We start from the raw sequence: 23,015 nt of genomic DNA, 5'->3' as shown, positions 1-23,015 counted from the left end.
AGTAGTATTGTATGAAATAATATCTCTCACCTCCAATTCATCCTATGGCGCCGAAAAAATTTTGGTGAAATGCGACCACATTTCACCAAAATTTCTCGGCGCCATATAGAGAACTAGAGCCTGTGAGGTACTGATACTATCCATGTACCTCGCAGGCTCTAGTTCCAAGCCAAAATGGCTAAAAATTGCCCGCAATTGTTCACATTCCCATCTTTTGTTGGTAAGACGAAGAATATGAAATAAATTATGAAGAAGATAATGATGAATAAAATATCACTTTTTATATTTTTGACACGTAAAGTTGTCACTTTTCTGTCAAACCGTTTTTATCGTTTTCGTATATAACAATATTGTGACGTTTAGTATTGAATTCTAAAGGAAATGAAATTGTGGATTAGAAAAATTTTGTGCATATGTTATGAAGACAATAAATCTGAAATCGAAATTACTTCATTAAGCATTCATTATTGAATTGAAGACAAAACAGCTCTTCAATGCTCAGATTTATCTATAATGAACTTTTCTACATTATGGATAAAAGCTTCATTTGTGAGAAATCACGAATTTGCTAGGATTTACATAATTCAAATGTGATTACATGAATCAACATTCTTCTTAGAGTAAGCCTCATGCATTCATGACAAAGTTCAAATGTTTTACCTATTGGAATCCAATTTACTTGTATTATAAAATCACCACGTATTATTTCACATGATTTGGCACAACTGATTCGAAACTTCCCATAAATTCATAGTTTCCGGATGTGTGAAACTAAAAATTCGATCAGATTTCACAAAAATCCGAATTTTGCCATTGGCCGCATAAGATTTTGGAGATTTTAATGAGCAATTTAGGTCAGGTAAGTGGGGCTTCCAGGCGCGTTGCGCCCTCTAGCCCATAAGAAATTTTGCCCAAGACCCAAGAGGAGGACCGAACCCCAGCCGACCAGCCGGTGACAAAACCAAAACTGTTGTTATTTACATCATATTAATGGTGTCACTTTTCACAAATTATATATGTTTTTGTGTTTTGTCACTTTTCTGTCACTTTTCGGGTAAAAACATTTTTATTATTATATATAAATGAATTTTACAAAACCGCCGTTACCGTTCTTTGGAAATAAGAGTAGATGTAAAGATATTATATTGAGAGAACTTAAGAAACTACCGAATGGTCTAACATTTGTAGATTTGTTCGGTGGAAGTTTCTATATATCCCATTTATGTCATACCGTATTTCCTGACTCAAAGATTATATGCAATGACTTCGACAACTATATGGACCGTCTCAAACATATTCCAGACACAAACAATATATTGAAAGAGTTAAAAGAAAAGATACCTATAGGTAAGATGGAACGTATACCATTAGATAAGAAAAATATTGTGAGAGAGGTTTTGAAAAAAGCAGAATATATAGACTGGGATAGTATATCTGAAACAATAAGAATTACCGAAAAAGTGACAAAACATCAAAAACAGGGAGGGGGTCTCAATTTTTATTACTTATATTATTTTACAATATTTATATAAATACTCTTTATAATATATTTTACTATAAAATTATACCTCAAATTCAAATATTTAAAATATTATTTACATAATTATCTCAAAATTATATTTTTATATATTATTTTTCATATGTATAAATCATATAATCTATATCTATGCAAATCTCATCTAAAATTTTTTGAAACAAACCGCTACCATTTTATAATGGTCCATCTTAAATTCATCATAAATTCTGGTACATGTTAGTACCAGAGTCTTCAAATCTCAAACACTCTGGTACCAACATGTACCAGACGCGAGTTTCCAATGCCCTCGTACGATTTTCTATTAAGATCTTCTTGAATGAGAAGGTCTTCATAGAAACTCGTACGAGGGCTTCTCTTTTAAATACTCTGGTACCTGCTGGTATCGGAGTCGACTTTACAGCCCTTTCCCCAATTTTGAAGCTGGGGAAAGTTTTCAAGCAATGAAAGGGAAGCTCTCGCTATGAGGTGAAAATCTAGAATTTTTACCTCATAGCGAGTAATCCTTTGTTAATTGCTTGAAAACTTTCTTCAAATTATCAAAATTTCGAGGAAAGTTTCCTTGCTTCAAAGTAGAGATGGAGCCCTTTGAGCCACTGCATATAGGTCAGTGACTCAAAATACTCCCATCTCTACTAGAAATCGCCAAAATTTGGGTCGCAATCTTTGAAATGCGACGCAAGTTTTGGCAATTTCGCGAGGGACTTGCTCCATTTGGTGCATAGATTCACACTCTATGCACCAGATGGAACAATTCTTTCGCTGACAGCGGGAAACTTTGTCTGAATAGTTTAACATTCAGACAAAGTTTTCCGCTGTCAGAGAGGGAATGGAAGGGTAAGAGGTATATATTCATAATGTATACCTCTTACTCTTCCATTCCCTCAAGAAAGTTCAAAAACTTGGGTGCAATCAGAACTGATTGCACCCAAGTTTTTGAACTTTGTATAAGGAATTGTTGGCTATGATGTACTGATCATGAATCAGTACATCATAGCCAACAATTCCTTCGCAAACAGTGGGAAACTTTGTCTGAATAGTTTAACATTCAGACAAAATTTCCCGCTGTCAGGGAGGGAATTAGAGGGTGGGAGATATATAGATAGACTATAAATCTCTCACCCTTTAATTCCCTCAAGAAAGTTCAAAAACTTGGGTGCAATCAGAACTGATTGCACCCAAGTTTTTGAATTTTGTATAAGGAATTGTTGGCTATGGTGTGGATAGCCGCTGCCAGACCAAATGAATTAACCGTTGTGAATAACGTTTCTGAATCTTTATTTAAAAAGATAAAATATCACGATTTTGGCTGCGTTAAAAATCAAAGAATTGATGTTTTTGTCAAAAATCTTTTAGAAGAAGTTGCACCCAATTACTTTTATCGTATTAAAAACGATTTACTTCAAACAGGTTTTATTCCTTCAATTAGAATTCGCGAGCCTCGATTGACAGATTATAAAACAAAATTGAAAAGAGAAGTTCAATCACGTTTATACCAAGTATTAAATTTTGTTCAGAATCAAGAAGCCAATTTGAATCCATTAAGATTTTTATTGGAAAATGCTGAAGAAAAACTTTCTCAAATAAATGAGAAGATACAAAATTCAATTACATATTTAAGATCGTTTGAAATTCCAAATGAATTGTTAGATACGTATATGTTAGAAATTAATGAATTTTGTTATAATTCTCCAGATTATATTTTAGAACATTTCGAAGAATTTTTAGAGGATTTCAAAGAAAAGAATAATTTAATAGACTAAAAAATTTATTATTTTTATTTATTGTGAATTTTAAATTGTCACTTTTTAAGTGTTACTCCCTATTGAAAGTGTCACTTTTTGGGTGTCACTTTTTCGGAAATTCTTATATACTCGAACGTATACCATTAGATAAGAAAAATATTGTGAGAGAGGTTTTGAAAAAAGCAGAATATATAGACTGGGATAGTATATCTGCTAGACTATTATATAGTGGTTCTATAAGAGTTCATGACATTGAAACACTTATGTCAAAAGTTTTATATCTTAACTATACAAATGTTTTCAAAGAAGACATAGAAAAATATATTGAGGGTATAGAGTTTGTGAGATGTCATTGGACAGAGTTGTATGAAAAATATAAAGACAAGGAAAATGTTTTCTTTATAGTGGACCCGCCGTTCTATAACACATGGAATTTTCAATACCAAGTAGACTGGACTTTGAGAGACTCTTTAGAAACTTTAGACGTTATACATAACCATCCATGCTTTTACTTTACATCCGATAAAAGTGGTTTGGAAACCTTTATGAGATGGTTAGAGGACATACATGACTATGAGTTTATATATGACAAGATAGAATATGAGAGAGGTCCTATAAACTGGAGAAAGTCTCATAACAAAGAAATTTTATTAGTAAGTAAATGTGGTTTGAAATAGGACTACTTGTTTTAGGTTTTTTCCATTGTGTCATTTATTTATTTGATGTGGCAGAAAAGTACAGAGAATATGAAGATGAACCAATGCCTGCAAATGTTCAGCATATGTACTCGTAAGAGATATTTTTATCTAATATTAAATGGACGCACAGAACTTAGCGAATGCACAGCAACCTGGACAACCAAACCCAGAGAATATTCCAAAAATGAGTTAGAATACAAACTGCAATGGCAAACTATGGTCAAGTGCCAACAGATGTACAAATGCAAACTGCCATGTCAAATGACGCTGCGCGTTAGGTTTGCCACCCATGGTATGCAAATATGAGAGGAAAGAGTTTTATACAAACCCTGAAGTGGGATATAAACAACTTTATGCAGATGACGCGAAACACAGGAGTTGACCCAGAATATGTTTTCTACCAGAGGAAACAGAATGTATGAGCTCCAGTTAAAGAATGCTATGGAAATCAACAGGAAACGCAAAAGACTAGGCGGACATTAGATTTTTACACGATAGAAATGGGTTTCTTCAGTATTGGAAACTTCTTCAGAAGAGTTGGAAGAGGTATATGGAATGGCGTCAAAACCGTAGGAAAAGGAATTTGGAACGGAGTCAAAAATATTGGTAAAAGAGTAGGTCAGTTTGTTGGTATTATACCTAAAGACCCTTAACCAAGAAGAACAAGCTCCTGTTATACAACAGCCTGAACCTGCACCACAGTCAAGTTGGCAACCACAACCGGTATATTAAAAAATTATATTTTTACCGTTCGATAGTAGTTGTATATGAAACTAAGTTTCTAAGTAAAACGCATGGTATATGGAATTATTCTTTTTCTTCCATCTGTAGTAAATCATACTTGAAAGTCTGAAATACTTCCACTTGGTGGTTCGTATAACTTTGTAGGTTTTTCGTAAAAGTCATTTGCCAAGCATAAGAAAGAGTTTTGGGCGCCAGAAAATGAAGCATGAACTATCACAGCATCTTGGTCGAAAACATCTTTAAATAAATATGGTTCATCTCTTGCATATCGACTGTAGATATTTGCTAAAGGAAGTTCAACTTTCTGATTTAACATTCTTTGCAAATAATACCATGACATTGCAGTGAATTCTGTATATATTTGTTCGTCTTTATTTGGATTGTCTTCGTAGATTTTGAAATGACACTTGTGAATTTTGTTTGTCATATACAATTCTCAGATAAAGTGTGCTATCGGTATTCGCATATTCATCAGCATATTTTGCATAACATGAATTTATTTTATCTTCTATATTTTTTAATGCAGCCTGTAGAGAAGATGAGAGGTCAACTTGTATTAGCTCAATTTCTTCCCACATTTTTCGTTGCCCTTCAGATGTATAATCTATATGAAACCTTACAATAAATGGAAAACTTTTATCTTCTACAGACACAAACTTTATTCTTTCGAAAGCCAATAGCTTTTGTGACAGATGGGTCTCTTAACCATCTTAATGGGTAGTCAAAACGATAGCCTTCATGCTTTACGGTATCTGTCTCAAACTTTTGACCGACATTAGTAAAAAGTTCATCTAATGGTTTAGTTGTAGCAACTCTAGAATTTTCTTTTTCTATTGGAAGCATGTTTTATCTATAATAAAAATGTCAAATGAAACAGCGTCTATGCGAGAAATACAACACAACCGACAACTCATTATGCAAGCTCTAAATAAGAACACAACAAACTTTTCAAACTATTCTAAGATATCTGAAACTTTAAAGGATGGAAACTTAAAACTGACATTAAACCCTATAACAGATGGGTTTCTATTTCAAGACAATAAGAACCATACTGTCTGTATAAATCCAACAAAAGGAACTTTAAACGAGAAACCTATAAATGAACTTCTTTTGAAAGCAGATGTTGACAACAAAGCTGACAAAGAATATGTAGACGATGCAATAGCAAAAGAAGAAGAAAGAGCTAACAATGCTTATGCAACAAAAGAACATACTCATCCTGAACTAGCAGACAAAACATATGTTGACAATAAAATGTCAAGTGAAGTGACAAGAGCTGAAAACGAATATTCTAAAAAGACTCATATACATTATATTAACCAAATACCAAGTCTTAAGGAAACATTAGAGACAAAAGCAAATAAGACTCATACACATTCTATATCTGATATTACAAACTTACAAGAAACCTTAAACAGGAAAAGTGCCGTTGGACATACACATACATCTTCTGAAATAACAGACTTAAACGTTAGCCTTGAAAATAAAGCAGATAAAACATATGTCAATGAAATATACCAAAGTTTGATAGGAACAAAAAATATTGAAACTATTGTTGGTGACTTTTCTGTCAATGAAGAAAATAAATATTTTAGATGGCAGTTGGTACAGTCTTTAGAAAATGGTACACGGTATAAACTCATTCCGAAAAATAACAATGAAATGTATGTAAGCTATAAAAAGAATGATGGTACACAAGTTAAAGTTCCATTAGACAACAACTGCTACTTAAACTTATATGGAGACGAACAAAAGAAATATTTAAGAGTTTATGAAATGGTGGATATGATATTACCTGACCCAGCTCCGGCACCACATTATTATGACTATGGAGATGACGACAGAACACCACATGTAGATGAACAAAAGCTAACATTATATTTAGATTATTATAGATATAAAAGATATAATGCAATAGAAAAAACGAGAATAGTATATTATTATACAGATGACAGAAATAAATATTATAGTCAAGATTTTACCTACCCTGAAAACATAAGATTATATTATAAAAAATATTCTGACACAAACCAGAAGAAACCTGAAATAGTTGCACTATATTTTAAGTTCAAAAGAGACAATCCTATAATATCTCATATGTTTGATTTAATGAACCCAGTAGGTTCTATTTATACATCTATGGATGCAAGAGGTCCTCAAGTAATGTTTGGTGTTGGTGCATGGGAACAAATAGTCGACAGGTTTTTGTATTGTGCAAACTCTTCAAAGGAAACAGGTGGAAGTAAAACGATTTCAGGTGAAATTTACCTGCACACAGTCATTACATAGATTTAAGTACATCTCAAGCAGGTTGGCATAAGCATAGATATTGGGATTGGTCAGGAATGACAAAAGGTAAAGGATATGATGTTAAAGATGAGGTTAAGTTTGCTATAAATTGTTACTGGAATAACACGCAGGGAGAAGGAAACCATACACATTTCGTTTCAGGATATACGCAAACAACGGGACAAAGTAAAGAATACATGCCACCTTACATGACAGTTTACGCATGGTATAGAATTGCTTAGTCGTCATTTTCAACTTCTTTAGCATATTCGTCAGGAGTTGTCTTATATTTGTTAGGAACTGTCTTTGAAAGTATACCACCTTGAACTTTGACAAGCTTGAAACGAGGTCTGACAATAGTAGTTTTATCTTCTGCTTGCAGTGTGTACATTTTGCCATGTTTGCCTAAAACTTCATAATATTCTCTTGTATACTTTCTTCTATTTTTACGAACACGAATGTGAGTACCTGTCGGGTTCCCATTGTTGTCATAGTCAATAGTATTTTCATATGGGTCGCGTTTAGGTATTTCTATTTTTACTTTGTCACCTTTCTGAAGTTTGAAGCCCGGCATTCTTTCTTGTTTGTCTCTTTTGACTAAATTATTAAATATATAGTCTTTCTCTAAGTCAGGGTTGTTTTTCATTTCTTCGGGGGAGTGGTTTCCCAAACCTTTGTGTTTACGGTTATTGTAAATATTTAAAACTTGTCTCATCTTTGCCTGGGAGAAGTGTCTATACTTGTCGTCATATGACATTTCATTTGCTTCACCACCTTGTGGTTGGTTTAAGTCTCTTAACATTTTTATACAACCGTCAATGACACCAAGAGCAGAATGGTTTTGGTCGACAATGAAATATTGGTTTACATTTTTTGAACGCAGATAGTTTTTTACATCATCTGATTTGAAAGAACTTTCACAGTCAGATGTCAGTTTTGTTGGATGGTATTTGTCAACGAATATTGTCAAAGCTGCTAAGATATCTAAAATAGCTTTGGACTGTAATGGTATGGCTTCACAGTATCTTGTGTTTTGACCAACAAATATTAACCAGTATGGTGGTCCATCTTCTCTATACCTCGGAATGTTTTCCAAGATATCCATAAACCAAGCATTTGGTGTTGAACTAAAGATTTTTATCATGAGTGCTTTCTTTGTTGCCTTAGAAACATACGGGTCCTTGTTTGGATTCGTCATTTTTTAACCCATAAGAAATGGGTTTATTTGGCGCATTAGCAGGAGTCGCATCTAGATTTTTACCCGCAGTGGGAACAATAGCCAGAGGTGTATTTGGAGTTGGAAGGAAGATTTTGAGTACATTAGGTATACTTAAAGAGAAAGCACAACCTATTATACAAACTGTACAGAAAGGTTGGGATGTAGCACGAGATGCAACAAATCTTATTCCAAATCCTGAAACAAGAGGAAAAGTTCAAGGATGGATGGACAATGTAGGAAGACAAGCAGGAAACTATTATAACAAAGCAAATGACTACTATAACCAAGCAGGACACTATATGGACCAAGGTGAAAGATTCGTTAACAGAGGATATAACCATGCACAACAATGGGTAAGCAATAACCAACCGCAACCACCTCAAACTTGGGAAATGTAAGGTTTTTAACTAGGATGAAATGAACAATGCAGCATTGAGACAAATGAGTTCAAGATGGATTTGTCGGCTTCCAGCATTTAAACCGATACCATATAGTCAGGCTCAGCATGTGAAACTGAATGATATTATTAAAGGAACCATCCCACCTCCACAACAACAACCAGTTGAAAACAAACCAAACTAAAATTTTTACTGAGATGAAATGACCGAAGAAGTTGAAACGGTAGATTTGACACCACAAACAAAAAGTTCAGAACCATTGTCAAAACCTGTCAAAGAACTTACAGATGAAGAGAAAAATTCAATAATAGAAAGTGCCAGGTCTGGAAATACAAACCCTAACTATAAAGTCACTTTTCATAGAAATGGAACGGCTAGTATCTCAAAAAAGAAACAGACTCTCACAAATAAAAATATTGAAGTCTGAAGGAGCTTTCGAGACAACAGATGGAAAAGTTTACTTCACTGACCAACAGTTCATTATAGAACATCTCATTGACTTAGAGTCGAAATATTCTAAACTTTACAACAAACACAAAAAGTTGAAAAGAAAAAACAAAAACAAATGGCATATGATATTTATGAAGATGTTGACGACACAACTGTTCCTGCAAGTGAAGTAAAGTCAGAGGAACCGAAAAGTGACGAAAAAACCGATAGAAGAAGAAAAACCAAAAACTGAAGATAAACCAAAGTTTAGTTTCCAAACTAAACCAAGTCAACCTTCATTAGCTGGTATGGGTTTGGCGTCAAAGACTTATGGCAGCAGGCGTTATGTAAAGTAGAAGAAAAAAACATTTTTATTATTTTAAAAAATGCCCCATATAAATGGACAGAAAGTCTGCTAGAATAAAAGCAGAGTTACAAAGATATGGTTGGAGAGTTTCGAAGAAGTTTAAATATAGAAAGGAAGACCCATAAAAGTCTATGACAAACTGGCTGGTCTGACCTACGAATTAGATTTGGAAACAGCACGTGCCAATTATCCAAACAGACTAGAGAGGTTAGAAGAAGAACGTCTTATGGACATGCCTTTCGATGTTAGTGAACCTCAAGTTGAAGGACACGACGGCTTTGCCAGATTCTACTGGAAACATGACGAACAATTGCATCCTTTGAGAAGGAAAAAGGAAAAGGTGAAGACACACATGCTCCTATGGAAAGACAAGATATGCATATGAGAAGTACCGTGAAGTTAGAAGTCAAATTACATCTGGTCGAACCTTTACAGTAAACTTTGACGAAGGAAAGAACAAAGAAGGCTTCATGGGTGTACTTGCTGCCATACAAGACGGAAATAAGAAAGGACACAATCTCAGATTGACCATAACAGATTTGGATGGTCACATTTACTATGCACATGGCAATGAACAAACAGCCGCAAAACTTCTTGACGCTTTCAAGACTACAAAGAGAGAACAATGGTTGACTCCGACTCAGACATTTTGAATGCAATTGAAGGAATTGCAAGTGTCAAGTTCGAATGGTAACAACCTAACCCTCAAGCAGTCAGACAACATGCTGGATACTTCCCGTTCATAAATAAGTCTGACATTGACTTGACAAGGTATGGAATTTACAATTCAATTGAAACAATTGTCAATGAACCTTGCATTCTTACATGTCTCAGGAACTCTGGTCTTGTTTCAGATGAGAAGATGAAGTATCTTGAGTCATGTGTGAAGACAAGGTACATTCTCAGAGGTCAATTGGCAAAAATTGCACCGTTGGCAAATGTCAATATCCGAGTCAACATACCTACAGCTAAAGGTTCTTCACATGACGACTATGTTGTTGACAAAGACTTACCATGGTTGAAGATTGTAATTGTCCACAACCACTTCATGTTGAACGAAAGTCTTTCAAACCATTCTTTGGTAAAAGTAAGTGCAACATTGTCAGAGCTGTAAACATTCTTTTCGAGAAAGGTTTGTTGGAACCAATTCCAGATGACAAGCTGACAGAAACTTTTGTACCAAAAGACGAAACAAACTTTTCATTGTTAGCAAGACCAAAAGTTGTTCCAGACAAAGTTCTAGTACAAAAGAAGTACACAGTTTCCACAAGGAGTTGGTTTGTTCGATACCAACCTGAACCAGAAGAACTTCCAATGAGGTTGCAAGAACTTCAAGATGCTATAAACAAACTTCCATTGAGACATCCAATTGACGTCAAATTGTATTGGAGAGCATCTGAGTTAGGTCAGAAGGTTTTTATATGAAAACAGGTTGCTTCGACGATGTTTATGAGATAACAGGAGAAGTTTCTCAGAAGATAAGAGACTCACTTGAATTTCCACAAACTGGACCAATTGTTGCGACAAGTTCGACTCAAACGAAAAGATATACTATGTCGACCTTAACGCTGCATACATGAGGTTTGTCCAATATATTCCGACTGGAATTCCAAACGAAGATGGTGAGTTCCCGGGAAGGAACTATACAGTTGGAAAAGTCATACAACAACTGTATGATATTAGGAAAGCTTCAAACCCCAAACTTGCAATGACACTCAAATTGCTTATGAATTCGACATGGGGATATTCCATTAAGAAACCTCAAGAGATGAAAAGTAAACATTATGAGAAGGTCGACAACTTTGTTGAAAGGTTTTCTCCTTTTGTTTTGAAGTACGAATTCACTCAAGGTCAAAGTGGCTTAGTAACCACATTAAAACCTATTGTCGAACATTGGTCTTACCCTCAGTTCGCAAAGGCAGTACTTGACAACTACAACAAATTCTTCTCCGAAGTCAAATCCAAAGTCAAGGTTTACTATGAGAACATTGACGCACTCATGACGAACGAAGAAGGCTATAACAAACTCATTGAAATGGGTTTAGTCGGTGAAAAGATGGGCTGTTTTAAGCTAGATAAGGTATTTTCCGAAGTTCATGTAATATCGAAAAGGAAATATTGGGGCATACTTGAAGACAGCACAGAAATAAAACATTGCATGAAATAAAAAATTTATTTTAAAAAAGTGACATTTTTTTATTTTATTTGAAATGTACGCTGAGTTTGTTGGAGAAGACCGTTGGGAAACTTGTTTGTTAGATGAGAAATATGAAATTCACTGTTGTGAGTCATTTGAAGTCAGAAACAAAAAGACAAAAAGAGTTTTAAGCGAATGGGAGCGAAATGACGGATATGCTATTATGAAGATGGGTGGAAAACACTATCTTAAACATGTTGTCATTGCAACTCATTTTATACTGAATCCTAACAATTTACCTTTTGTAGACCATATAAACCATATAAGAAACGACAATAGACTTGAAAACTTACGTTGGGTCACTCGTTCTGAAAACAATAAGAACAAAGGCAAATTTGGAGATATTGTATTCGAATTTGTCGACGAACTAGAAGATGAAACAATTGAAATTACAGACTATGGCAAGCATACGTTTGAGTTTTACTACTATAGCGAAGAACAAGACTCTTTCTACTTTTATACCGGCGTAAACTATAGGAAATTACAAGTATATTTTACTAAGGCGGGCTATGCTTATGTAAACACTAGAGATACAGATGGAAAATACGTTCAAATACTTCTTAACAAATTCAAGAAGCTATATGGCATACCATTTTAAAACAATATATTTTTACATATATTAAATGCTTCAGGTTGAAAAACAAAGAACAAAAGTAGCAGATACAAAACCGTTAGACTATATCTTTACAAATGCTGGTAGGACTATTTCAGATGAAGAAATTTCATCCCGAGCATACAGGTTTGACTATCCAATTCGTTGGCTTCAAAGTCCTTCAGATGCAAAGGCAATAGGATTTAGAAGAGTTTTGTTTTCAAATAGAACTAACGCATTTATGTTCGCAGTATATTTTCATGGGCAGTATGAAGGTCCTGATGGTCTAATAGACAAATTTGACGAAATGAGAATCTTTACAGTGTTGCGCATGAAAAATAGTGTGACTTCACTTTTGACAAAAGTGACAGTATTTCTGATGGTTTTGTCATTTATTTGTCAGATTTATAAATGGATAATAATGCTGTAAATCAGATATTAATTAAAAATATTTAAGATTTATGTTCGAATTGAAAAGCAAAATGATATTTTTTTTAATTGAAAAACGTTAATATCTGATATTTTGAAGTTTTTAATATTTGTTAGTATCTTAAATTATTGAATGCATACGTTTTTTATGTTCTCAATTTTAAAAAAAATTGTGAAGAATTTAGTTTTTTGGAGATGGATGTTTAATATTTGTGAGTGAGAATGCAAGCAGGAGTTTGGTACTTTAAGGCTAGGTTGAGATAGATTTCCCATTATATTATCTGTGAATATATTGTTTGAAAATTCAAGATATAAAAATATATTATCAAAAAATTTTATATTTTTAAATACATAGGTGGAAATATAGTACAATGAGATAGCAATGATATATTTTATAATGGGAGGTAATCTGAAGATAAGTAGCAAATTTTATGCGATTTTGATTGGGAGTTGGAGGGTGTGAGTACTATAGCATGTAATAGTATCTCACACCCTCCAATTCTTCCTATGGCGCCGAAAAATTTTTGGTGAAATGCGACGACATTTCACCAAAAATTTTTCGGCGCCATATAGAGAACTATAGTCTGCGAGGTACTGATTCTATCTATGTACCTCGCAGACCATAGTTCTCAGCCAAAATGGCTAATAATTTGAGAGTCTATATGATAATGTAAAAGTTAAAACATTCAAGTATTTAAGTATTTCTTTAAAATATTAAGTTTTTTATTTTTCCAATAAAATTCTAATATCAAATATTTTTATTTAACGATTAATTTTATTTATATTTTTATAGTTTTTTTAAGAAAAAATATTGTTAGGGTTTTATGGATTTTCAATTAATATACAAGATAATTCATGAATGTATATATTTCCAAGTTTTTAAGGATGCAACACTTTACATTTGTAAACTGTCAAAAATGAAGTCACGCTATTTTTCATGCATTACATGAGAATCTTTACAGTTCGTTCAGACGAAAGTCTTGAGAAAACTCTAGATGACTTTCAAACTCAAATGAACAAATATTATTGGGAATTTCAAGAAAAATACGACTCTTTACTAAATGGAACATACTATCTGAAACTAGAATATGACAAGATGAACTCCACCGTTTCATTTCAAAAGATTGAAATTAACCCTCCAAGAGATACAGAGTTTTTATTTTGGGAAGTAGACAAACGTTCTTGGGCACAATTTCTTCGGTTACTAAACCAGAACGAACCATTACCACCAGATGGTCCATTTAAATTTATACTTCCACCAGCAGATTTGATGGTTTATAGAAACGTGTTTGACCCTCAAAATGTTATGTGTCATGCAAGTTTCAGTTCAAGCAACAATAGTTTTCTATGTATTGGTAAGGACCTTTATGACTTTGCTTCTAAATTCTACGAACCACCTAGTAACAGTTTCTCTGACTTTCAAGTTTGGTTCACAACAAATGGTGTGCAACATATTATTCCATTGTACTATGACTTTTATCTCGAATTGTCTTTCATATATAACTACGGAAAAGTGCTGAAAAAGTATTGAATGTGAAGATATTAGAAAATAACATTTTTTCTAACATCGTAGAAAACTCATGAAAACAATTTATTTTTGACACTTTCACAAAAAACATAAAAAGGTGAGTTAAAATGAGATGTTTACTGAACTGGTTGGATGTCGCCTTCTGAGGTTATGTAGAACGGCTGACCCGAGAAGTGGAACAGTACTCTGAGAATTTGTATAATTCGTGGAATTGGACTCTCTCTGTTTGGAAGTTGTATCCATGGGCGCTTTGCAAAGAACTTGAGAGAGTCAAAGCCAACACATCTGGGACCATTAGAGCGGGAGTACTGGAAAGACAAAAATATGCCAGAAAGAATAAGAAAATTCTTCTAAACTTTTTCATTAGATGTAAATCAGACATGAACGAGAACAGTCATGATATCATTAATGGTACCATTTATTTTAACATAAAGACGCAAAGCGGCGGGGCATAGCCCATGACCAAAAATAATTTTTAGGGTAGATGGGTATTTCTACCCTCATTTCTACCCTCATGAATTTTCATGAATTTCCTTAAGATAGAAAAAATAAAGTTAGTTTTATTTTTATTTATTTTTTTATTTTGTATGTAAGAACAGAAATGTCAGTCGAAGCAAAAACATTCACGAACAAATCTAATGGCGAAACATTCACAAAAGGCACTTATAACGGTATTGAAGTCTTACGTAGAGACAAGGATGGTTACATTAATGCAACAAAGATGGCAAGAGAAGCAGGAAAGTTAAACTATTTAAACAGATTTCTCAATAGTGCTAAAATGCAGGAAATTCTTGAGTTTTGGTTGAAAGAATACGGTCGAGCCAAAAGTGGCTCGACCTCAAAACAAGCATTTTATGAGCTTACTAAGGGTGTTATAAATGAATTCAAAGGTATTTACATACATCCTGACCTCGTTCATTTTGTTGCTGAATGGTGCTCTGTAAAGTATGCATTTTATGTCAAAGATATTATGGACTCCATAGACAAGAAAGTTCATGAGAAATTAGATGAAGAAGAACTTGAAGATACAGTAGAGAATGCTAAACCTTTGTTCGAACAAGAAGTTAGAAAAATGCGCGAAAAACAATTAGAACATGAACGTGAGATATGTTATGGTTATAGAGATTCTCCATACGAACTAGACCAATGGGAACAAGAAGATTTAAAGAGAGAATTTAGAGAATATGAACTCGCTAAGATAGCATTAGAAGCTGCAGAAAAGAAGTTAAAAGTTTGGGGTCGTTTTGTACAAAAATATTGTGAGTAAATGAACCATTTATTTTTGTCATAAATGACCAAAAAATAATTTTTAGGGTAGATGGGTATATCTAACCTCATTTCTACCCTCATTTCTACCCTCATGAATTTTCATGAATTTCCTTAAGATAGAAAAAATAAAGTTAGTTTTATTTTTATTTATTTTTTATTTTGTATAAAAGATATGATTTCAACAATCGGCAGAACAACAATTCAAACAACAGCACCAAACTCGTTAGTCATGAATCCAACATCTATGTTAGTAGAGATGAAAAGCTTCATTCCTTCTTCATATAGTTTTGTAACAGAAATACAAAGAATAAAGCAAGAACTTTTAACAAGTAATTTAGACTGTACCGCACAGGATGAAGAAATGAAGAATATCTTATGACATGCAGGACATTATTGACCATTTACCCAAATTGCCTGAAATCCAACAACAAAAGCTCACTATTCCTGAATTCGATGAAATAGAAGTGAAACCAACTGACTCAGTAGAAATAAAGAAGTTCATACGAAAGGTATATTCTGAGTTTCTAGGATATCATTGCAACCATAAAGTTATGGATAAAGATTGCGATATGGTATATAAGAACATCTCTGACATATATAAATCGGAGGAATTGAAGACATACGACAACTTTGTTTCATTAGTTGCAAAATGTGTATGGCAGATAAGAGATAAAGATAGAAGAGGTAAAGTATGGAATGGACAAATAAAACCAGCAGCCTTTGAGTTAAAGAAAACCATTGACGCCTTGGTTGTTCTAGCTGGTCAAATTTCAATGTATAACGCAAAAATGAATCCGCAATGTTCAAAATGTAAAGCAGCAATGAGGAAATATAACTACTCCATCAAAGAGATAGAACGTATGAGAAACGACTATGCAGACTTAAAGAAAGAAGCAGAAAAACCAGCAGAAAATAAAATGGACATGTTAGCATTTCTGAACAAAAACTATCCAACTGCTGACGATTTCCTTCTATCTGACGTCAAGAAGAAGTATAAAGAAACCTTCGGCATTGTTAAAACTTTTGATATCCTCAGCGAAGAAATAGAAGCTACAAAACTGTTTAGAATCTCACGAATTCATAACGTTTACCATGTAAAACGGTTATAAATAATGAGGGTAGAAATGAGGTTAGATATACCCATCTACCCTAAAAATTATTTTTGCTGAATTCAGCACAAAATTCTGAGTAAAATGACATAGGGCATGTGTCAAACCGTTGAGTTTTCACAAATTTTAAAAATTGCTGCGGAAAGTTCGTCAAAAAAGTGAAGGTTCCCGATGGTTTCAAACCGCCATACTTTACATGAAGATAGTTTACAATGTCAACTAAATATCATGTACGATAGAAATGGTTATGTAAAGTTTACATTTTGTAAAGTCTTGTCCTGATTCAAGACAAGTCTTGTATTTTTTCAAGACAAGTCTTGCACTTTTTCAAGACAAGTCTTGTATTTTTTCAGAACAAGATTTCCACTTTTTAGTCGGTTTTTCTTGTAAAGTTCTCAAATTTGAGAACAATTGTCCTGATTCAGAACAAGTCTTGTATTTTTTCAAGACAAATCTTGTATTTTTTCAAGACAAATCTTGCACTTTTTCAGGAAATCCTATCGTCCAACTTTACAAATGTCACTTTTTGACATTACTGTATTTTGGTCTGGGAACAACTTTCTCTCAATTTTGTCACTTTTTGACATTATTGTATTTTGGTCCGGGAACAACTTTCTCTCAATTTTGTCACTTTTCCCCGGGGCGTGTGTCAGAAAATGTCCAAAATCTTTATAGCCGCGTATCTCCTTCAATTCTTGACGGTTTGACATGTATGACACACCATTCGATTCAGAATTTTGTGCTGAATCTTATCGACTTCATTTGTTCGTGACTTCTTTTCAAATATGTAACCATGAATTTTTAACATTTCCTTAAGACAGAAAAAATAAAGTTAGTTTTTTATAAAATATTTTTTTTATCCGGAATATAAAGACAGATATGTCAACAAAAGAGAACACAACAACAGTTATAGTCCATGAAGCTATAAATGAAGAACATGAATGCATACAATATAACAAACAATTGCGTCTAATTCGTTCGGTCAAAGACGATATGTACCAAATGCAAAGTATTTTGACGGCTTGTTTTTTTCCAGATACCAAACATACAGATGATTGGTTCAAAAACCAAAGCACACAAGAACTTTTGAGCGAAGCACAGCGAGACCGACTTTTTTCGGGGTCGCCTAAAACTCATGAAAATCGTAAAAATTTGCCAAATGGTTTGAGAGGTTGGTATGTACATAGACTATTAGTAAATGCAGTTGCAATGTGGGCTTCACCACGTTATGCTTGGAATATTTACAAACTTCTTGACGATTTACATACAGAAATGAGAAAAGAGATGGAAAACAAGCTTGAAGCAAAAGACAAAAGCATTCAGAAAAGAATACCACGTTCGGTACCAAAAGGAAAGGAAAAGAACTATAAGTATATGATTTATACTGAAGATATGGAAGACAGTGACATGGTTATGTTGCATTTAGTCAGAAGAAACAACAAAAGCTTTTACGACCTTGCTAAGATTTACAAATCTGACAGAAATTGGTTCTATCGCGAAAACTTACCGATTTCAATGACTCCGAATGAAGATGTGAAACAAATAGTTCAAGATACGTTACCTCAAACACACTATGATATTAAAGGTTGTACAATACTTACATTCAAAGAAGATTTGCCATTGTTAAAGGAAAAAATAACAGAGTATTTTGACAACTTCAAACAAGTAGGGTAGATGAACTCTTTATTTTTCAAGCTTGACCATTTACACAATTTGAACTTTGTTTGCGTAGATATGAATTCTGAAAGAAGTATGAGGGTCTTGTATGACTTTGTACTTCTCCCATAGTTCATGTCTGTCAAACTTACCTGCCATGGACTCTTTCATAAGTTCCATGAAATTGTCTTCGGACAATCCGGGGAAAAGTATTATGTCAGTAAGTATTCTTTTAACATCCTTACTTAAACTCTTGGCTGTCTGTACACATATTACGACTGAAATGTTAAAGTGCCTAAGTTTCTTAAGAATTCGACACATGTCTTGTTCTCTCTTCTTTAACAAAGGATGAGATGCAAAGTCGTCTAAGATAAGAAGACACCTATGAGGGTACGTTTTCCAATCGTAAGATTGCAATTTCTTCGAAATGTATTCTATCTCTTTCTGTTTGTTTCTGAAGTGTTTCTTCTCTAATATTCTCTGCATTTCCTCATTAGGGTCTTTGAACTTAGAATTTATATACTCATTTATAGCATTGTACTTCAAAACCCTTCTTTGGTACTTCTTTATCCAATCTAACAACTCAGTATCCTTTATACATACTAACTTAGACTTCTTTATAATATCTTTGAACGAATTGACGGTTTGGTCAAATTGACCAGAAGTCGAACAAATAACAACCAACTCATAGAATGGGTTCTTCTCATCTAGTTCTTGTTGTTGTGCAGCCATTTTAAGATAAGTGAAAGTCTTACCAGACCCAGGTGGTGCAATTAGACCTGTTATACCATTCTGAGCAAATAAGAACTTTTCATGTATAGGCTTTATCTGAGCATTTTCTAACTTCCTCTTGTTCTTGTTTAAAACATTCTCAAATTTTTTGTCAATGTCAGCAAACTTTTTTTCTAACATATTTTTAGAAAAATTAAAATTTTTATCTTTTAGAAAATGTCTAGCGATTTCGCTATCTATATTCGAGACAAGCTTTTCGACAGCAAAACATCTGTAGACCATAAAACCTTACATAGTGTAAACAAGAAAGATGAATTTGTTCTAAAGTTCTGTTTCTGGGAATATGACAAGAACCATAAAACATTAAGCAGAGAAGTCTTAAAATTTGTCAATGACAGACTTGTTGACAGAGATGACGCCGATTGGAAAGATGAAGTCCAACAAAAGTTCTTAGAATGCAAAGAAGACACATGCGCTGTTCTTGAAGATGAAATAGAAAACAGAATAGAAGAGCTATTAAAGGACAAAGAACTTTTACATAGATATGGTTCTGAGAAATTTGACATATCTCCACCAGAGAAGAAGAAGAAAGAAAAGAAAGAGAAAAAAGTAGAAGAGAAGAAAGAACCTGAACCAGTTCCAGAGAAAAAGAAATTTGACATGTAAAAATAAAATTTTATTTTAAGACATTTCTGGGTCAATGTCAATGTTCTCTTCCTCTTTAGGAGTAAACACTGGCTTAGACTCTAATAGCTTTTTACCCAATTTACCTTGAACTTCTACAACTTTAGACACATAATATTCATAGTCATCTGTCTTCTTTGGTTCATAAGGTATAACAAGTTTGTATGCTTTACCTTCTTCAAGTTTTGAGAACTTTCTGTCAAAATTTTCTTTGACTGTTAACAAACCTTCTATCTCTAAGTCTTCAAATGTTGCACCACTTTTTCTGACGACTGCAAACTTCACTGGTGCAATGTTCCAAATTTTGTCAAATGTAGACTTTTCAAAATTGTAGAAGTAAACATTCAAATATGCGAATGGAGCTAACTTATCTTTGACTTCTGTCATGTACTTGTTTACTGAAATATATTTCGTCATCTTTTCTATCGGATAAAAAAATATTTTTTTTAAAATTTACTCAGAAAAAATTTTCTTTGTATATACACCATTCTGAACATCTAAAAGACTTTTGACATTTGCCAAGAATGTACGTTTAGAAGCTGCCATATAACCATATTCTTGACAATATTGTTTATATTCATCATATAAAGACTTTTCATCTAAACACTCAAAGTCGCTTTCTTCTATGAACAGTTCATATACACTCTTGTTTGCTTCTAACAATGTTTGTCTCTCTTCGGTATGTGGAATTTGTCTTGGATTGAACTTTGAAATATCTAATGTCATAAAGTATGAAAACAAATGGTTGTAAAACTCAGGTGTCAAATATTCTGACAAAGCGTCAAAATATTCTGTATCTTGCATATGAGAATCTGACGTTCTGACAACTACATATCTTCTGTCAGAACTTTCTAACTTCATCGGAACAGCATTGTTTGAAACCATAATGAAGTTTGCAACATTCTCACAAACTCTTGAGTCTTTATACTTTCTTTCAACAACTCCAACTTTATCTGTTATAAGACTCTTCAAAGCATCTGAGTTTAAAACTTTTGTTGTATCTATACTTTGAAGTTCATTGCAAACTATAAGTTTCATATTCTCAATTGAAGAGTTAAATTTACCGCAGATGTTTTCTAAGTTTGTCATATTAGGGTTCGAATAACCTTCTAACAGTTTGCATAAGATATCTGTAAAGAATGTGTTCTTACCTGTTCCTTGTTTTCCAATTATAATGAGAGCAGTTTCATTCTTAGCACTTGGATGTTGTAAGATGTTTGCAAACCAACATAAGATATACTCATAAACCTTTTCGTTTCCATTGCATATAATTTCTTTGACATGGTCTAACCAAGCTTCTATAATATTTTCTTTCCATTCTACTTGTTCATATTTATATCCAGTGAAGATAGAATAGAAGTTTGGAGAAGGTGTATAAAACTTTATACCACGAACTGAAAAATCTTCAAGTTTTGACAATAAGATATCCCAAGCATCTAACATCTTCATGCCAACTTGTACGACTTTTATTTTCTTAAGTTTCTGTCTACATTCTTGTTCTGAAACTATTGTCGCTTTAGGTTTGTTAAAGACTACATCCCATTCTTTCATAACATAACATTCTGGGGCAGAGTCGACATAAATGACTAAACGTTTCAAATTCTCGACTGCTTTGTTATAGTCTCGAAATGGACACATATTTCTGAATGCTTGGAAGTCATAAAAATCTGAAACATCTATTCTGTACATTTTTATAAGAATAAAAAAATATTATTTTTTATTCTTGACTTTGTTGTTCCATTTGTTGCATTTGTTGTTCTTGAGCTATTTTTTGTTGAAGTTGTTCTTGTAATACAATACTTTCACCAGTTGCATCTTCCAATTCGAAACTTTCTGCCGTCATTGACAAATACATAGGACATAAAAGTTTTACAGGAACAAAGTTTGCGTCAACTAATGTCAACGTTATACTTGCCAAAGTGTTTGAGTTCACTAAGGTTGAAAATTCTGCATTCGAATGAACAATAGGCAAACCAGCAGAGAAAGTATTGTTTATACGCATAAGTATCTTTTGGTCATAATAGTTTCTGTCGACATTCGAATAACACTTTGAACCTAAGTTTGAAACAATATATAAGATTGGTGTGCTTAATGTCAATGGAATAGACATTCCTTGTATGACACCTTTTCCTGTTATAGGAAACTGTTGGTAGTAAAAACCAGATATAAGTTTTGTATTATAGCTCATATCATTAATAGTAAACTCAGTCGGACATCCAAACATAATGAAACCTGCTCTAGTTGCAGCACATGTTACACCCGTACTTAAAGTATTAAATAAGTCAACAAAACCTGTTGGTGGTATATCTGAGTAAGTATCTTCAAAGGAGTATTTTTTACCATTCACAACAATAAAGTCTTCTGGTGTCAAAAGAGCAAAACAGGCTTTAGTCGTCATTGTGTTTAAGGTTAGTTTACAATATCGTCCTTGAGGACTTTGTAAGTTTGTTGTTATAGAATTATATGACTCAGGGTTTTTAGTCGTAATAGTATAAACCATTATGTCTTCTGCCATTTACTTAGCAAATAAATTTTAATGAAATGTTGTGGTCGTCAAATATTTTTATAACGTCTGGGAAACTATATTTTAAGTTCAACGTTTCACCTCCTTTCATAACGTATATCTTGTCAATGACATTATATGAAACACCACAGCAACCAATGTCGGGTTCTATTTCTTTGATGTTTATATCGTCTGCCTCTGTCAAAAGTTTCAATAGTTCTTTCAAAACTTCATGAGGTGCAATGACATATGAGTTCACTTTTACAGGGTTGTGTTCGACCAAGTTTAACATTATACTTAAAGCTTGACAAATCTTCTCCTGAGTTTGAAGTTTGTCTTTCAGTTGTTGGTAGTCGTTTCGAATATCTGCAACAGAACTTAAGTCTCTGTTAACTTCAGGATATGTTGGTTCTTTTACAGGAACAATTGTTATACCATCTTCGTCTTCGTATGGTTTCCCCACTTCAACATCTCTGTCTTTGACATTGACAATAACACTTTGACTGTTTGTTTGAGTTGGTGAATTTAACTTCACATCTGCCACCGCCATTAAACCTTTTGAAACACTTACGCTTCTATTTTTCGGAAATGACATTTTACTTAGAATAAAAAGATGGACGTATTCGGATATCTTATTGAATTGAAGCAGAACAAAGTTTATACTCACAAACAATACAAATACATTGACAGAATAGTTCTTTACACAAACAATGGAAAATGTTATAGAATAGCAGTCTTTGCTGAACCTAAATATTTTCATAAAGCAAAGAAAGTTGGTATAACTGAAATGGTGAAAGTTCTTGAAGCAGACAAAAATATAACTTCAAAACTTACAGATATTTCTAAAGGTAAGTTTATCTTACAATATTATGTCAAAACTGGCGTACTGTCAA

General features: G+C 33.4%; 14 protein-coding genes and 2 pseudogenes across 16 annotated transcripts, besides 4 other annotated features; 8 read left to right on the top strand and 8 right to left on the bottom strand.

Annotated features, from left to right (window-relative positions):
• Positions 1-56: 56 nt before the first annotated feature.
• Positions 57-165: a mobile genetic element.
• Positions 166-285: 120 nt separating this feature from the next.
• Positions 286-347: a mobile genetic element.
• A 1,089-nt stretch (positions 348-1,436) lies between these two features.
• Positions 1,437-3,410: a mobile genetic element.
• A 1,402-nt stretch (positions 3,411-4,812) lies between these two features.
• TVAGG3_0522250 lies at positions 4,813-5,186 on the bottom strand (annotated as a pseudogene). The gene has a single exon. A coding segment is annotated over exon 1 (374 nt).
• An 828-nt stretch (positions 5,187-6,014) lies between these two features.
• Positions 6,015-23,015: part of a mobile genetic element that runs on past the window's edge.
• Positions 7,769-8,115, bottom strand: TVAGG3_0522240 (uncharacterized protein; the record flags this gene model as incomplete). The annotated part of the gene is made up of 1 exon (XM_051237284.1): positions 7,769-8,115. A coding segment is annotated over one exon (347 nt), but the record flags the coding sequence as incomplete, so codon positions are not given.
• Positions 8,226-8,538, top strand: TVAGG3_0522230 (uncharacterized protein; the record flags this gene model as incomplete). The annotated part of the gene is made up of 1 exon (XM_051237283.1): positions 8,226-8,538. A coding segment is annotated over one exon (313 nt), but the record flags the coding sequence as incomplete, so codon positions are not given.
• Positions 8,647-8,811, top strand: TVAGG3_0522220 (uncharacterized protein; the record flags this gene model as incomplete). Its single annotated transcript, XM_051237282.1, has 1 exon — positions 8,647-8,811. The coding sequence occupies one exon, from the start codon at positions 8,647-8,649 to the stop codon at positions 8,809-8,811; it is 165 nt and encodes a 54-aa protein (XP_051095106.1).
• TVAGG3_0522210 (His-Me finger endonucleases family) lies at positions 11,634-12,218 on the top strand (the record flags this gene model as incomplete). Its single annotated transcript, XM_051237281.1, has 1 exon — positions 11,634-12,218. One exon carries the CDS (start codon positions 11,634-11,636, stop codon positions 12,216-12,218), a length of 585 nt encoding a protein of 194 aa, XP_051095105.1.
• On the top strand, positions 13,579-14,172 carry TVAGG3_0522200 (uncharacterized protein; the record flags this gene model as incomplete). Its single annotated transcript, XM_051237280.1, has 1 exon — positions 13,579-14,172. One exon carries the CDS (start codon positions 13,579-13,581, stop codon positions 14,170-14,172), a length of 594 nt encoding a protein of 197 aa, XP_051095104.1.
• TVAGG3_0522190 (uncharacterized protein) lies at positions 14,771-15,436 on the top strand (the record flags this gene model as incomplete). The annotated part of the gene is made up of 1 exon (XM_001295243.2): positions 14,771-15,436. The coding sequence occupies one exon, from the start codon at positions 14,771-14,773 to the stop codon at positions 15,434-15,436; it is 666 nt and encodes a 221-aa protein (XP_001295244.2).
• Positions 15,611-16,547, top strand: TVAGG3_0522180 (annotated as a pseudogene). The gene has a single exon. A coding segment is annotated over exon 1 (937 nt).
• On the top strand, positions 17,427-18,221 carry TVAGG3_0522170 (KilA, N-terminal/APSES-type HTH, DNA-binding family; the record flags this gene model as incomplete). The annotated part of the gene is made up of 1 exon (XM_051237279.1): positions 17,427-18,221. One exon carries the CDS (start codon positions 17,427-17,429, stop codon positions 18,219-18,221), a length of 795 nt encoding a protein of 264 aa, XP_051095103.1.
• TVAGG3_0522160 (protein of unknown function, DUF4106 family) lies at positions 18,252-19,115 on the bottom strand (the record flags this gene model as incomplete). Its single annotated transcript, XM_001319855.1, has 1 exon — positions 18,252-19,115. The coding sequence occupies one exon, from the start codon at positions 19,113-19,115 to the stop codon at positions 18,252-18,254; it is 864 nt and encodes a 287-aa protein (XP_001319890.1).
• Positions 19,152-19,601, top strand: TVAGG3_0522150 (uncharacterized protein; the record flags this gene model as incomplete). The annotated part of the gene is made up of 1 exon (XM_051237278.1): positions 19,152-19,601. One exon carries the CDS (start codon positions 19,152-19,154, stop codon positions 19,599-19,601), a length of 450 nt encoding a protein of 149 aa, XP_051095102.1.
• Positions 19,617-20,036, bottom strand: TVAGG3_0522140 (protein of unknown function, DUF4108 family; the record flags this gene model as incomplete). The annotated part of the gene is made up of 1 exon (XM_051237277.1): positions 19,617-20,036. The coding sequence occupies one exon, from the start codon at positions 20,034-20,036 to the stop codon at positions 19,617-19,619; it is 420 nt and encodes a 139-aa protein (XP_051095101.1).
• On the bottom strand, positions 20,073-20,504 carry TVAGG3_0522130 (uncharacterized protein; the record flags this gene model as incomplete). Its single annotated transcript, XM_001319857.1, has 1 exon — positions 20,073-20,504. One exon carries the CDS (start codon positions 20,502-20,504, stop codon positions 20,073-20,075), a length of 432 nt encoding a protein of 143 aa, XP_001319892.1.
• Positions 20,569-21,308, bottom strand: TVAGG3_0522120 (uncharacterized protein; the record flags this gene model as incomplete). The annotated part of the gene is made up of 1 exon (XM_051237276.1): positions 20,569-21,308. A coding segment is annotated over one exon (740 nt), but the record flags the coding sequence as incomplete, so codon positions are not given.
• Positions 21,337-22,134, bottom strand: TVAGG3_0522110 (uncharacterized protein; the record flags this gene model as incomplete). Its single annotated transcript, XM_051237275.1, has 1 exon — positions 21,337-22,134. The coding sequence occupies one exon, from the start codon at positions 22,132-22,134 to the stop codon at positions 21,337-21,339; it is 798 nt and encodes a 265-aa protein (XP_051095099.1).
• On the bottom strand, positions 22,139-22,672 carry TVAGG3_0522100 (protein of unknown function, DUF4106 family; the record flags this gene model as incomplete). The annotated part of the gene is made up of 1 exon (XM_051237274.1): positions 22,139-22,672. The coding sequence occupies one exon, from the start codon at positions 22,670-22,672 to the stop codon at positions 22,139-22,141; it is 534 nt and encodes a 177-aa protein (XP_051095098.1).

Source organism: Trichomonas vaginalis, chromosome II, assembly GCF_026262505.1.
Source record: "Trichomonas vaginalis G3 chromosome II, whole genome shotgun sequence".
NCBI classification, from domain to species: Eukaryota; Parabasalia; order Trichomonadida; family Trichomonadidae; genus Trichomonas; species Trichomonas vaginalis.
This window is presented reverse-complemented; position numbering and strand designations above follow the sequence as displayed.